This window comes from Phalaenopsis equestris, unplaced genomic scaffold (assembly GCF_001263595.1).
Source record: "Phalaenopsis equestris unplaced genomic scaffold, ASM126359v1 Scaffold000761, whole genome shotgun sequence".
Taxonomy (NCBI): domain Eukaryota; kingdom Viridiplantae; phylum Streptophyta; class Magnoliopsida; order Asparagales; family Orchidaceae; genus Phalaenopsis; species Phalaenopsis equestris.
Genome location: NW_018165201.1, coordinates 4,995,422 through 5,012,415, shown reverse-complemented (window position 1 = coordinate 5,012,415; position 16,994 = coordinate 4,995,422). Strand labels below are relative to the sequence as shown.

The 16,994-nt window shown below is 33.8% G+C and overlaps 1 protein-coding gene across 2 annotated transcripts in view; it reads right to left on the bottom strand.

The window, feature by feature from the left end:
- LOC110030969 (probable protein NAP1) overlaps positions 1-16,994 on the bottom strand; it is a 71,497-nt gene that overhangs the window by 5,868 nt on the left and 48,635 nt on the right. For both annotated transcript variants that reach the window (XM_020733975.1, XM_020733976.1), the window contains 5 exons: positions 11,373-11,480; positions 11,206-11,284; positions 10,690-10,883; positions 3,140-3,285; positions 52-133 (listed from right to left, as the gene is read on the bottom strand). In XM_020733975.1, the coding sequence (XP_020589634.1) occupies positions 52-133; positions 3,140-3,285; positions 10,690-10,883; positions 11,206-11,284; positions 11,373-11,480 (609 nt within the window). The remainder of the gene's footprint in view (positions 1-51; positions 134-3,139; positions 3,286-10,689; positions 10,884-11,205; positions 11,285-11,372; positions 11,481-16,994) is intronic.

Here is a 16,994-nt window from a genome sequence, read left to right as displayed (position 1 = left end):
AGACAGAGTACTGCAGCAGGTTTTGCTATTAGGAAGTGAGCAGATTCGTACTGCAGTTAGGTGATGGTGATAGAAATATAAATTTTTTAGGCTTCCATGTTTTGATAGCTGACACATGAGCTCGTCCACACATCTGCAGTATGAAGTTCAAAATTATGAGGGCAACATGTGTCAAGTACAATGCATAGTGTAATCTACAATAGACTAAAGCTCATGGTACAAATAGTTAACAAGAATATATGTTTGTAACATATTGAAAATAAAAATTATTCAAAGGCATAGATTTTAAAAAATACGTGGAACATTAAAATAATGTGTCATACGCATTCAGGTTAGTGTCCGATGCGGGCGCCAGGATTACATGTCCATCTAGGATCGATGCCAATGAGAGCAGACCGGATCTCTTCCTCCTTGTTCTCTGGCTGGCTCAGGACTTTCAGCTGTCAAGGACCAGGCTAACCCTAATTATGCCTTATTTTCATTAATTGACAGCAGTATAAGGATTAATTTGCTTTGGGACTATTTATTTGTTTTGTTGGTGGACTGGTTGAATGCTTTTGGCTATTGATTTACGCAATGGTGATTGTTTTCTCTCTAACTTTTCTTGCCGGAGTGTTGTATCGTAAGATCTTTTTCAGGTGGTGTCCGTAGCCTAATTGGATCGACATGATAATCTCTACCAAACATCCAAAGCCTTTCTATGCCACCCACTTGGCTGCCGCCCTATGGTGTCTGCTGCCAAGCTGCTGTCCAGCCGCCATCACCCTTTTTTCCACTGTTATCCATCTTATTAATATATTAGCCCATCTCTTGATATTTTCACGCCATCTAGGAACACCCTAAATTGATTTCATTTGATATCAGAGCTTGACGAACCCTAAATCTTTAGGGATTTATTCTCTACGTCACCTAACATAATACATTCACAAAAAATCATCCGTACAACCTCCATCCCTAACCCTAAGCCTTCCCCTCTTTTGTCAGTTGAAAAGACACCATATCACTGAGAAAAAACATACAAAGAGATATCCAAGAGCTTACAAGGGAAAGCATACAAAGGTAGATCCTCCAATTGTAATAAACACTTGCTTCCTTCGAGAGAAGACAATCCGAAGAGATCACCCACAAACATAACGAAGGCTCACTAAAATGAAGAAATCAACCCTTCTCTAGAAAGTTTCTAGCAATGAAGAAATAATGACACAACTATCTGACATTGGATATTAGAGAGGCAAAAAGTTTGGGGTGAATATCGACTTGTCAGATTTTGACAAGCATCTGGATCCATAGTAATTCATGAACTATAAACAGCTGAAAAAAAATTTTAGTAAAAGTGCATTTCACATAAGAAGAGATTTAAATTAACAACAATAAAGCTCATAAAAAGAACATCATTGTGGTAGGAGAATAGAAAGCATCTTCGATAGCATGAGAAGAAGAATAAGATCACCACGCTTAGATGAAAAAGAAGATACAACAAAATATCTTCTCCCACATTATCGACAAAACTTGTTCATTAAAACTTCATAACCTGCATCAGATAGATTCTTTTGTAGAAGAGTACACGGCTGATTTTGATAAACTAATGTTGAAATGTGAGTTGGTGGAGCCCGAAGAGCACATAGTGAAAGTATTTTGGTAACCTCAATTACATTATAATAGGCACTTAGCCATTAAACTCATGATAGATGTGATGATTCACATTCTAGAAGGAAAGATATGGCTTGGAAGTATGACAAGCTAAAATCTAAGTCTAATCAACTTTATCACATTAGTATCTACTGTGATAAAGAGATCTTTTGCAAAATATGTTGAGCAAAAGAGCATTTTATCGTTCACGTTCGAAGGTAGCATAACCAAGCGTAAGAAGATTGCATTCCACAGCTTTGCACTTTGAGCACTGATTTGTACCGAGACGAATTTTTACAGAAATTAGGGTAAATAAAATTCTTTACTTCACTAAAACAAAACAAAACAATTTAAATACATAAAAAATAGCACCTACAATTCAAGAGGTAGGCGATCTCTCCCAACGCCTACAATTGAAGAGGTAGGTGATCTCTCCCAAACCCTAACCCTAAGACTAAAGAAAACAATCTCATAGCATAACCTAACCCAAAGCACAATAAGCCTTATTTATACCCCACAATAATAATAAAAGAATAAATTGTCATTAGGTGCCAGCTAGGGCTGTAAACGAGTCGGCATGAGCGAGTTCAGGGTCGACTCGTGTTCGAAATCAGCTTGTGTTCGAAATGACTCGTGAACGGTGTATTCGTGTTTGACTCAAATAATATTTTCCGGCTAGAGTTCGACTCGAAATTTGAGGAGATGAGTCGGAAGAGGAAGAGGAAGATGACTCGGAACTCGGAAGAAGAAGAGGAAGAGCTAGAGGAAGAGAAAGACAGACAACGAAACCTAAGCTCTCGCCGCCGAAACCCTTTCGCGATTTTGAGAGGAGGAGCGTGGCTGTTGTCGACTTGCCGAACGCCTTTCGCGATTTTGAGAGGAAGAAGAAGAGTTGTCGAGTTGCCCAACGTCTTTCGCGATTTTGAGATTTTGGAAGAGGGAGAAGCAGTCGAACCCTAGTGATTTTGAGAGGAAGGAAAAGAGGCGGAACTCAGAAGAGGGAGAAACAGCCGAATTTATTAATAATTTGTTATATATTATAATTTATAGGATTTAATTTTTAAAAATTTGATAAATTTTTTTTATTTTAAAAAGTTTTAATTAATTACAATTTATAATATTTAATTTTATGAATATGTATTATATGTGTGTGTATTTATTTATTTATTTCTTTTCGAGTCAATTCGAACCGAACACGAGAGAACAAATGTTTGTTTTTGTTCGGCTCGTTTATATTTCGAGCTTAAAAGTTTGTTCGTGTTCGGCTCATTAAGCTTAACGAACGAGCCGAACACGAGCTGTTCGCGAACAACGAGCCAAATTGACAGCCCTAGCGCGAGCGTAGCAATAACACATAACTGATTCTCTACAAAGAAACCTTATTCAAAATTGTATCCTCAAAGGTATTCACGAAAAGAAAGCAGTTTAAGAGATTCATGATCAAGTAAAACACTAAAATTGAAAACTTTGAAGCAGAATTGTATTTGCTTGTTCTAAATTTTGGCAACACCTGGACCAGTTGTAGGCAGCATTCCCTTCTGATAGCAACCCCTCCTTTCCAGTAGAGACAGTCGCCTTTTCCAAGTGTCTTATGTTTATTGAAGAACGTGAGGATGTAACAATCATTAAGATTGATAACCAGTACTGACGCAATTCCTGCAACAGTTGGAAAATAACATGTAAGAGAAACAAATTAAAAAGAAGCATACTGGCCAATGAAAAAACAGGTATCTGTAGGAAATCAAACACACATATGAAAGGAAAGAACTGCATATCAAGTCACCAGAAAAATAAGAGGAACAGACCACCTTAGATGCTGTTTTATGGGTTAAAATTTTGAATATAACAAAAAGTGTACACAATCTGAAGTTATAAAAAGATGTCTAAAGGATATAAATTTAGGCCATCAAAGTAAGCTGACCCCAAACTCAGATAAAACCAATGATAATGCAGATCTAAAGTTCTATAATATCGATGATGGGATGCGTGTAGCTATTCATAGAAAATTTTAGCTGACAGACAAACTAGTTATTGCTTCAAGGATAATTAGCCTATCCAAACCATTGAAATTAGCTTTAAGGATCCACCTCCATTCATTCTTGTTAATTGCTTGATGCAGCATGAGCAGCAAAATGGCGGATCTCTTGAAGTATTTATAGAGAGAAGGGAGTAGAAAAAGAAGAAGGAGAGAGAGAGAGAGTTCAAAAGATGAGGTTTAATATTGCTCTACACGATAGAGCTTATAACAACGATGCTAAGGATGACTTTGGTGCGACAATATTATTATATTCAAGCAATACTCATGTATAAAAATGCAATCAGCAATTTTAGCATCAATGACAAAGTAAAAAATGTAATTGTAAGTGCTTGGAGGGGAAAAATAAATATACCTTTTCAATTTCCTAAAACTCGATTACAAGATAAACAACAGGGGAAAGCCGCCACATTAGAAAAGCCACAAAGTCCTCATGCAAGAAGAAGGAAAAAAAAATTACCAACAATAACTAAATTTAAAAGTAGAAATAACTAAAAATAGAAAATAATAAAAATATAAGATACCAAAAGGGGAAATTCCTAAAATTCCGACACCCCCTCTCAAGTTGGAGCATAAATATCTATCATGTCCAACTTCCTTACCAAGAAACTCAAAACTACGCCTGAAAAATCTTTTGGTGAAGATATCCACTATTTATTGCGTTGTCAGAGTGAAAGGCATGCCAACAACTCCATAATCAATTTTCTATTTTATGAAGGGTCTATCAATCTACACATGTTTTGTGCAATCATATTGCACTGGATTTTCTGCGGTGCTTATGATAGTTTTATTATCACAATACAACTTCATTGGCAAGTTTATCGGGATCTGTAGCTCTTCAAGAATTCTCTTCAACCATAATATCTCACATACTCCATTAGCCATAGCAGAATATTCTATCTCGACACTACTCCTTGCCATCACATTCTATTTCTTAGTTCGCCATATAACCAGATTTTCCTAGACATAAGTGCAGTATTCGGACGTCGATCTCCCGTCAACAATTGAGCTCGCCCAATCTGCATCGGTGTTAGCCTCTATGTTTTGTTGTTTGGTCTTCTGAAAAGCAAACTCTTACCTTAGGTATCTAAGAATCTTGTTAAATGTTTCGAGGTCTTCTTTAAAGGGTGAATGTCTACTTACCAAACTTACAACAAATGCAATGTCTAATCATGTATGTTATGAGCATATCAACTTTCTCGCCAACTTTTTATCTCGAGTTGTATGCATTGAGTCACTTCCTTCCATCTCCCAATTTCTGATTGGGATCAATTAGAGTGTCTTCAAGCCTACAATCAGTCATCTCAATTTCTTTTAGAAATTAAGAACATACTTTGGTTGGGAAACAATAATCTTTTTCTTTGATCTAGCAACCTCAATGCCAAGGAAATACCTTAGAGATTCTGACACCAGAGTTATCCCAAACAACAATAAGCAAACAAAATATTACTATTGCAAAACCCACACATAAATGGAAATACAATAACAGACACAATACTCAACTCAATTTGGTGTGTATCCCAAAGGGGAAGGTGGGTGGTTATGCAGGGTGAGAAGGGTGTTAGGGTGCTTTTGGCTAGCTGTGGTTATGGATGATGAATGGAAGGTTGGAGGTGACAGAGGAGGTTGGCTGTGGAGGGTGGCTGTAGGGGGAAGGATGTCCAGGTGAGGGAAGTAGTAGGGGGATGGTTGCAGGGAAAGATGGTTGGCGCTGATGGTTAGGCGGGCTGTTAGAGGATGGTTAGGAAGGAAGGTAAATTGAGGAGCGCTGCAGGATAGATGGTTGGCGGGTGGAGAATAGAGAGGTGCAGTAGGAAGGGAACTAGATGGAAGAGGGCTGCAAGAAGACAACAATTGTGGTTGTTCGGTGGCTGTAGTAGGGGGAGAAAGGGAGTGAGGGAGGCGGCTGTTAGGTGGTAGGAGGCTGAAAGAAGGCTGGGAAGAACGATAAGGAGGTATGGTGCTGCAAGTGATAGAAAAGTGGTTGTCCTTAGTGTAGTTGTGGCAGTTACGATAGTGGCGACAGTGGATGGAAACGTCGAGGATAATCACCATATCGGAACGAGATACAGCCGAAGCATTACTCGCCCTTGGACAACCCTATAAAAGAAGACTTGGAGACGTCGACAACTATTCTGATAGAAAACTCATAAAAAACTGAGGATCCAAACCTATTATAATAAATAATGAGAACTAGCTGTCTTTGAAAAATATTTAATGAAACCCAAGCATTCAAAGAATTTATTATAATTATTAAACAAATAAAATTTTCAAATAGCATGCTACAAATTATCTCAGACGATCTTAGTCGACAAGAAAATAAAATTGACCAAATACAACATTCAATTAGAAAATTAACAAAATATAAAATTCCTAATTCAAAGAACTTATAAAAGAAACTAATGTCATTGTTAAACCTATTATTATAAAAAGTTCAGCAATTCAACCAAACACTTTGTTTAATTATAATTTTGGTTCTAGTGAACAAGATTTTGAATAGTTAGTACAAAAAATTTAAATCTGCACATATTATAGCCTTAGAAGAAATATCTTCCTCCGAGATTTCTGAAAAAATCAATCTCAGAAAAAGAAATAGAAAAACTTCAAAATTCTTTTAAAATCTCCAAATTCAACCAACTCTAGAAATTAATAAACTAAAATATACTAAAAAACCATTAAATCCTTATTAGTATAATAGACCCACTCCTATGGATATTCTTCACGAAGAAGCAACTTCGACATACCAATGTCAATATGATGCGCCCCAAGTATATAAATGAAATATTGATGGATTATTTGACCAACAAATTAGACAAACCATTCAAAGAATGTTAATATATGCTACAACAACATAATCTAAACAAAATATGACTCCTAAGATAGCCGAAATGATCACTTGTAGGTCTGCCTGAATCTTAAAAGGTTGGTGGGAAAATTATAACCGAAGAACAAAAATAAGATATTTTAAGTAAAATAAAATTAGAATATGTCACTCTTCTAAATATTGAAGTTGTTTATCATTTAGTTATTAACATTTTAGATCATTTTACTTGAACATATGAAGATAGAGAAGAATAAATTCGATCATTATTATAAAAATTAAGATGCCCTACTCTTACACATTTTAGGCGGCATAAAGATATTTTTTCTTGAAAGAGTAAATTTAACTGAAGCTAATCATAATTATTGGAAACAAAAAATTATAGAATTGTAGAAAGATTTAAGAAAACTCTTAGGAATCAATAAACACATATTATTATCTATGAACATCTCATTTATGGCAAAATCATTAATGTTTGTATTCAGACTGGACTTGAACTATGCTCTAATATTAAAATTAATAAGCAACTTAAAAGAGAGAATTTTAGAAAAGAAACAACTACGAGAATTTCGTAAATAATTTGCTTGTGAAGAATCCTCTTTTAAAGAGAATAATAAATCATTAATTAATGAAAAAAAAGAAACATAAAGACAAAGATATCAAATGTTATCGATGCGGAAAATTTGGGCATTCAATAAATGTCCGTTAAGAAAAAAGCTAAATGAATTACAAAGTGACGAAAGCTTAAAATAAACTTTAATGAATGTACTTTTAAATTCTTCTAAAGCTGAAAGTTCTTATGGTGAAAGAGATTCTACCTCTAATTCTATTTATAATTCTGATAATGAAGAAAAATCTTGTTGTAGAAAATGTAGTGATAATAATTGTTATAAATCTATTATCAAAATGACTGGTTTATTCACTTTATCAAATGAACAAAAAGATCGATATAAAACTATTTTTACTGTTCTATTTGTACATTATGCATGAAATGTAATGTTATTTGGACTTAAAAATACCCCATTTGAATTTCAAAATATTATGAATGATATTTTTAATTCTTACTCCGAATTCATTGTCGTTTATATTGATGATGCCTTAATTTTCTCCAATAATATTGAGATACATATTAAAGATTTGAATACTTTTAAATAGGTTGCTAAGAAAAACAGAATAGTTATTTCAACATCCAAATTAAAATATTTCAAATTTAAATTAGATTTCTAGGACATAATATTTCAAACTCTTATATAGTACTTATTTATTGCAATATTAACTTTATTGATGAGCTTCCTGGTGAAATTATTGATAAAAAACAACATGAGCGATTTTTAGGTGTTTTAATTTATGTTACTGACTTCTATAAAACTCTTGCTTTAGATGCCACACCTCTTTTTGATTGATTTAAGAAAAATCCTCTAACTTGGTCCTCTATTAATACAGTTGCAGTTCGGAAATTAAAGCTAAGGTTAAAAATCTACCCTGTATTCATCTTGCAGATCCAGCTATTTTTAAAATTGTTGAAACCGACGCATCGAATATTGGATGTAATGGAATTTTAAAGCAAAAATTACAACCTTACTCCAAAGAACTTATTTGATTCACCTCAGGAAGATGGAACCCAACTCAATCAAAATATTCTACTATCAAATTAGAGATCAAAATATTTTACTATCAAATTAAAACTGTTTGATAAAGTTAAATCAATTTTCAAATTTCAAGATGATTTACTAAATACAAAATTATTCTTAAGTATCGATTGTAGTGTCGCAAAATCTATCATTCTTAAATATGTTTAAAATCTTGCATCCAAACAATTTTTTGCATCCTGACAAGCCTAATTACCTGTTTTTTATTTTGATATTGAATATATTAAGGGAGAAACTAACTCCCTTTTTGATTTTCTAACTCGCGAATTTTTGTAGGGATTTCGAGGGGTGCAGCACCCCCAAAAGGAAGAGTCCCATGACACCTAATCGTGATGACTTTCCCCAAGGGAGGGGAAGAGGTCGTCGCTCCAGCAATCCTCCCCATAAAAATCTTACTAAATATTTTTATGGTGATCACATTCCCTCTCAACCTTCTTCCTCTGCTTATTAAAAATCATCTATTGAATTTTATTCTGAAATTTTAGAATTTGAATTTGAATATTCAATCTACACTAAAGTGTTGTTTCACATATTTTAGAAATCAATGACAATGATTATCATCTTACGTCACATGGGCGAACTTTGAACGTTTGCTTGGAACTAATCCTTTTTCATAAGAATATTTTTATGATCGAAATATATATGAAGCCATGTTCATCTCCCTCAAATGTGTTGAAATCCAACGCAGTTATAATGAAGAGAACAATTCGATTGCTTATAGTAAAACCACAATACATAGAATAATTAATTATAAAGAATGGAGACTTACTCTACACCAGATAAAAACTATCGAATATAAAAATCCCAAATATCAATTCCGAAAAACATTTATTTAATTATTGGATTTATATTGAAGTCATGCACAGAGCATTTCATGTTATTAATCCAAGACAAAAACACTCCTGAATGTTTATAATGATGCATTAAATTCTTTCTAATGATATTTCTCATTGGTTTTTCCAGTGGCGGGATAATTGTAGTGCAGTAACTTAAATTCTACTACATCAAACCAAAACAATCTATTCTCATTGGGTCGAATCTTCTCCATATATTTCTCTCAACTGATATTTTAATCGGCGATCAATTAGATTTATATTTTTATCACTCAATGTCAAATTCCATGGATTTGATCATGGAACCTTAAAATACAAAGTGACGCTTTAAATCGTAAATGTTTGTATAGAAATTAGTCAATAAAATGGTGAACAATCATTTTAATCGAAGAAAAAGTTATATCCATTAATAAACAAATTCAAACTAATAAACCAAGTTTGCCTAAAAATCATGCTAAATAAGATCTCTCATTTAAAAATCTTTATCAGCAATTAAGGAGATATTTTCCAAATGAATCTACCGAGAAACTCAAAGAAAAACTACAACATCAGCTTGCCAAATTATTTTAAAAAAAAGAAGATAGTATGCAGGATGATGACAAAACAACAATACCTAGTGATGATCTACCTGACAACTGGGAAAATTTATAGATGGCAATCATCCAGAAGAAGAATATCAATCCAACAAACAAAATTTAGCGGTGGACCCCACCATGACCAAAAGGCTATCAAAAGAAAATATTTGAAAATATAAAGCAAATATAAAGGACAAGGCCAGCTCAAAAGTGCTCCCCAAAACCTCTTCCTTTCAACACCAGTAATTTTATGCTTTTGTAACTTTATATGTTATTACATTTTGCCTGAGAACTTTGGCATCCGTTCGTTTGATTAAGTCTATATATAGTGGTGTTATTATGCATCCTGTGTGGGGTTTTTGGTAGTTTAGTTTTTTGTTGTAATAAATGTTAAGTGTCTGGTGGAACTTTCCGCTTTTGCAGTATGTAAGTTTTTATTTTAATATATATAAAGTTGTGTTTTAACAATTGCAGCGCTATTTTATATTAATTCATGCAATTATATTCCTAGAGCAATTTAGTATCTGAGTTATGAATGACTAAATCTATTAAAAGTTGGGATGAGTTTTTGTGCTTTATAAATCTTTGGCTGTGTACAATTATAAATTAATTAAACATTTCATTATTTTAGTAGAAAATAGGATTTAACTTATAAGTTTCTCAAAGATTTTGAATTACCGGGATAGGTTGGTTGTTGTCCTTTAGAGAAAATGTTATGGATGTTGTTGACTGGATGCTATCTTAAATTATTTGAAATTTTATTAGAAACTTATAGCACAGGAGAGGTAGGAACGAAGAGAGAGAGTCCATGGACGATTGACAAAATTAGATCGTCGTTTCGATGGACAAAGTATGCTCTAATACTACATATGTTTTGAAAGTGGAAAAATAATTCTCTTCAATTTTCAAAGACTCTGTTACAAGATAACAAGCACGGTAAGAGCGCCACATTGGAAAACCACAAAATTCTCATGCTAGAAAAATGAAATAGGAATTATCAAGAAAAGCTAATTTTAAAAGTAGAAACTACTAAAAATAAAAAATAACAAGAATAGAAGATACCAAAAGGGAAATTCCTAAAATTATAATAGTAATGATGTGAGTATAAATGGAATAAGAAAGTTAACCAGAAAAAGGAAAAACCTACAGAGAGATCGCATGTAACAACAGAGATGTTTTCTCCTTGTATCTTTGGTATGTTCTCAAGACAATGAACAATTTGCTGAAATAGACCCTTCAGAGTTGAATCAAGGTCCAGGGCAACCATCCCAGGAGTACCGAGCAAAAATCGAATTCTTCCAGCAGATGATGATAGATACGATAGTGCATAACCCTTTATTGCTGCAAAGAAAAATAGAGGACAAGTTTTAAAGAGCAATATGAACACCATTAAGTAAATAAAAGCCTCAGAAAGATACTTCCCATAACAGCCTGAAGAACAGAATTTTAATGAAAAATAAAAAACAACAATTTCAGAAATAATCAGGCATAAACTTGCTGAGGTTAGTGCTGCGTTCCATATAATTCAGAAGCAAGGAGCTTTGTAACTGCATTCCACAAATGATCCGATATTTTTTACTGAAATTAAATATACTGTGCAAATGATCTCTATTAAAAAAACATAAGAATATGAAGATCGAAGATGGTCTTAATGACCATTTACCTGCCATATATTTGCGAACTAAAGAGCAGAGTTTGTCCATTCCATCCAACAAAAATCCGACAGTTGGATCTCCTGCATCCTGAAATCATTAAGAAAACCATATATAGTCAAAAAAGAATGAGGCATCCAAGCCCAATATAAATTAAATGAGCACTTCTATATCTTACAATGTCAATAGGCACTCGAGAAACTTTAGACTTTGACGATGCAACCCCAACATGTTGAAAAAACCAAGTTATCTCACACTGAGCTAATGCTAGTGAAGAGAATACCATCTGTCACCATCACAAGCATTCAGAAGAATCTAAAAGATGAGAAATGTAATTACTACTGATACACCATGTCTCGGTATAGAACATATTGGAAGAAAAAAAAAAATCAGTTCATAACTATCAAAGCTATTCCTGACATTACATCTTAATAAAAATGAATACTAAAAGGCAGTGGTGGAACCAGAGGTGGGGGACACACTAGCCTCCCCTAAAGTTTTACAAACTCTTTATACTCATATAATAGAGTAAAAGTTTTGGCCCCCTAAACTTAAATACGTAATAATAATTTAGTTTTAATTGTATTTTTTATTTAATAATAATTTTTATAATAGTTTTACAAACTTTGAGGTGGAAATTTTAAACTTAAATACTTGTCATTTCGTATATTTTTTATTTTGTTGCTGCCTCTCCAATATTAAAGCAAACAACCTACATCTTGCAGGTGTCCCAACTTTATTGGCATGACAAATTAATCATTTTGTTAGAGTCCCCTTTTTTTTCATTCTCGCAGTTGATTAAACTAAAAGACAGATTTAATTATTCCATGAAGGCAATCTCCGCCCAGCAGTGGTAATGAGCCAAATAATCTACAAAGTCTTATTAGACTTTCCTATCCAGTTATACTCCACATCCTTGGTCCTAGGCATCATTTCTTGTAAAATTTATATATTTACCTTCTAAATTCAATCGATTGTAGCATATTCTTCCATCCTCTGACATCTTACCTTGCTGGTTCAAGACTTTGCCGTTTTTCAGACATATTTGCTACATAAATACTTGTGCGATATAAATTGTATTTAAACTATCCTATAATGAGCAGCAGTTATCATAACATTTTGGAAAGTCAAATTCGATTTTGGTTTTGCTCTCATTATTGAAGTTTTTATATCATGGTTTGGACAGTTTCAGGGTTCAATCAGAGTTTCTATTTTTAATATTTAAACCATAAAAATATATAAATCATATAAAGGAAATATTTCTCATAGATTTCAATAATCAAAACAAGTTAACATAAAGAATTTTTCCATGGCTATATAATGCTGATGTTTGTTCCAAGAATATTAAAACATGTCAATGTACCAAAATGTTTATATTCCTGATGTTAGTACTATCATAATCTTTTTCTAGTTAGGCATTATGTACACATATACTTCTATGTTTTGCATCTAAATTATTAAATTTTAAAATTGAAAGTTATAATTAATTTAACTTTAACATGATTATATTTGAATGGTGAAAAAGATGCAATTTTCAATAGACTAGTTGATGTTCAAAATGATGAGCATGAGACATGTAGTTCGTAAATAAAATAAATAAAAATCCAATCATATAAAATATAAAAACTTCAAGTAGTTAATTATTTATCGTTTGATGAATTATATATAATGAATCTTTTTAAGAAATCTAAAATTAGAAGTATTTAGTTGAAAATATCTCAAACAGAAATTTACTAAACTTTTGATTAAACGCTTACTATTGTAGCTCAAAATAAAATAGTTGACCCTTGATAAAAAGCAACTATTTTGGCGGAATGGTTGAGGGAAATTTATGAAAAAGGAGAGTCTGCATTCGCATATCATATATAACATATGCTTTACTTCCCCCTCTTACAGTATGTGGATTCAAATTAGTCTCAATGTTTGCCAAAACGGACTCATAACAAAATTACATGTACCAATTTTGGCCTGCTTTTAAAGCCATCACAAGCACGTGTTAGTAGACATGCATCATCATGCTAGTTCCGTGCCAATGTTTAGATTTAGATTCGATAAAGAATTGGAGCAAACACATCCAAGAGGGTACTCAAGGCCAATAGGAAAGCATTATACATACACCATAAGAAAATTAATCCAAGATCCAAAGCCAATCACCTCACTGACCAAGTACATGAAGTGGAGAGAAAGGTTTTATACGTGAATAAATGAAAAAAAAAAAAAAAAACTGATTCACGGGTGTTATGTTTAGTCCTTGACAGTGATGGACAGCAAGCATACAACTGCTACAAAGCCTACATAGCGGCGTGCATGGTTCGAATTCATTTCAACTTGATTAATATTAAAACCAAATAATTTACCAAACCTCAGCCAACAAGAAATCATTATTATGAAAAACTGAACCAAACTAGATTTTTGGTTCAATATAATCAAATTTTGGCATGATTTCTGATTTAAAACCATAAATCTTTAGCAACAAAGTTCTTGATTTAAATTAGAACCTATTTAGCTTGCTATGGTTTTACATACTGTTCAACAAAAATTAAGTCAGGATTAGTTTAATAAAATCGTTCCAACTTAATGGATAATTAAGGCATCCATATTGTTTAATTATACTATTAATAAGTTCAGTTCGACAAGTTCATTTTAAATTTAATCTTTGTGTTCAATTTGGCTATAAGATATTTAACATTTAACATCAATGGTCTATGAAAATTCTCATTCATCTCACTTGAATTAGAATTGATTTTGAGTTAAATTTTAACAAGGTGGATTAGATATTCAATAAGACACTTCGTAGAGTTTTCTCCCTCAAATGTAAACTTTATGATCAAGTTTGAAGTTTCAAATAGCCATAAACGCCTGGTGTTTAGCATTAGCTAGCTTGATCAAGATATCCTGTGCTTTGAGGTGGCTTGGATATAGAGGTATTAAGGAAGGCATTGCTTTTCTTTCAAATTAAGCATTTATTTGGTTGGAGTACTAAATTGAAACACCATTAAATTGTGTTTTTTCGGTTTATTTTTTATTTTTTTATTTTTTTTTTATTAAGACGACAGTTTCCCATTTTTAAACTTGCTTCAAATTTCTTGTATAATTTCTTTTAAAGGAACACCTTAAATGCTGTGTTTTTTTTTCCTGAGATGACAGTTTCCCATTCTTCAATTTGTTTCAAATTTCTTGTATAATTTATTTTGGAGCCGACAACAAAAAAAAAAGATGTAACCACTTTCACCTACTCCGAGTGTACCGAAACATTGCAAGATAATGCCAATCTTCTATTTCTGTACATTCTCTCAAACCGGACCTTGAAGATTTTAACAAGGATCAACAAGGTCACTAACTACCTGGTGATATAGGCAATAGTTTAAATCATTGGCTTGTCAAAACAATCTCACTACAACGTCCCATCAAAATAAGCATTTTTTGTTTATTCTTTCTTTTAGGGATAAAAAATTGCGCTCACAATCTCTTGCCACTGACCTAGTTAGCCTATCACCAAATAGATATTGTACATGCTTGTGCTTTCATTCAAGCAGCAATTTTTGGTTGGGTTTTGACAAGAGCATTGACTGTTTTCTTCTCTTTTGTCGACATTATAAAAGGAGGCATTGTGAGCTTCATCCTTCTTAATATCCAAGGCTTTATTTTGTCAGCACCTTAATGAATATCTATTAAATTTTGATGAGCTTAGCTTATGAAATTAATAAAAATCGGAGCAAAAATAAACAAACAAATTGAAAGAAATATGTGGGAAAACCCAAAATAGAGCTAATTTGATTAATATCCAAGCAAACAAAAAAGAAACAATCGGTAATCTATAAAGCAAAAACTAATTTGATTATTCCCAAAATACAATTGATTCCCCAAAATAAATTCAAACCTTCCCCCCAAAATTCCCATTAATTCCTCTCCTCACATACATGATCATGGGCTCAACGGACCCCGCCCAGGTCTGCAATATTCCAAGGCAAAAACAGTGGTTTCTAACCCCTCTAGGCTAGGTCAGCTGGTTTGGCTGGGTAGGGTCGGTCCAGACTAATCTAAGAGAGACTGACATAACAATAATCCCCTCCCAAAGAAGCAAGTTGTCCTCAAGATGGAATGATGGAAATTACTTCTGGATCACTTCATCAGGCTCTCAAATTTGCTTCATAATCTGGTAGCATGGTATTAAGTGTTGTACCAATAATCAACCCAAGCAATCCACCATGCCCAAAGCTTCGACATATCTAATACAAAATAATGAAGGTATATCTCCACACTCCAATTGGCCATCTCCATATGATCATATGTCAAACGAATGATATGTCGTACTCTTCTTTAGAATTGTCCCTTGTAATTTGAACAATTCCTTCTAGAAATGGCTAATGAACACTTTGTCCCTAATTGATACAATTGATTATGAAACGTCATTCAAACGAACCACTTCTCTTATGAACACGGTAGCGACTAATACAATAGTGTAAGGGTGTCGTAATGGAATGAAGTATGTTTACTTGCTCAGGTGATCCACTACCACCAATATCACGATAAATCCCTCTGATCATGGCAAACCCTGTATAAAATTCATCTTCACTTCCTCTCAAACCTACTCAGGTAAGGCTAAGGGTTGTAGCAACTCTTAGTGTCAGTCAAATGCTTGAGTCGTTGGCATACATCACATCTTGTCACCATGCCCTCTACATCTCTACACATGCCCACCTAATATAGCTTTACGGACGGTAGACTGTGTGTCTTCTGTACACCAGAGCACCCCTAATAGCACTATCTTTTGAGGATGTACCCAGATGCCCTTGGTAACATGAATCTTCCCTGGCAAAATATTTGTTGACCCCTCAATGCATATGTCTGTCACGATATTGTATAAGCCCTAGTCTTCATCAGACCGTTATCATGTGCACTCTCTTGCCTCGATGCTTCCTAATCTAAGACCATTGGTACTGAAAAAGTTCTTAGTTGGAGCTTCAGCTTCCAAGATAGTGCATCTTCAACCTTATTCTTCAATCCTACGCGATATTGGATTTTAAAACCATATCAAAGCAACTTAGATAGTCATATCTGAGGCTTCTCGGTCACTATCCTCTCCAAAAAATAGTTCAAGCTCCTCTAATTTTACCTTTATAAAAAAGTGTCTCCCTAACAGATGGGGACGCCACCTCTAAATTACCAAAAAAATGGTCATCAACTCCCGCTCATATACGGACGAGCCTCACTCTGACAATGAGTACCTTACTGAATAGGTAATAGGACGCTGGTTTTGCATGAGTATTAGCCCCAGTCCATATCATGACGTGTCCATCTCTACCACAAATGGCTTACTAATATTTGCAAGTGCTAATATTGACATGCTCGACATGGCACTCTTCAACTGTTCGAAGGCTTGTGTCACTGCTTCCCCCACTCGAAACTATATTTCTTTAGCCACTCCGTCAGTGACAATGCAATAGTTTCATGCCCTCTCACGAATTTCTGATAGCACCTGATGAGACATAAGAACCCTCTCAACTCCTTCAAGCTTCGAGGCAAAGGCCAATCCAGCATATCCTAAATATTAGACTGATCTGCTGCTACCCCTGTTCTGATCACCGCATGCCCTAGCTATTCCGTCTGTGACTGTGTAGAGGAGAATTTCATTAAGTTGGCATGCAACTGATGCTCTCTCAAAGTCTCAAGTACTACCCCCGAATGTTCTATATTTTTTTGCCTCCGTATGACTGTAGATTAAGATGTCATCAAGAAATACCAGAACGAACTTCCTGAGGTAAGCCTGATAAATCCTGTTCATGAGAGACTGAAATGT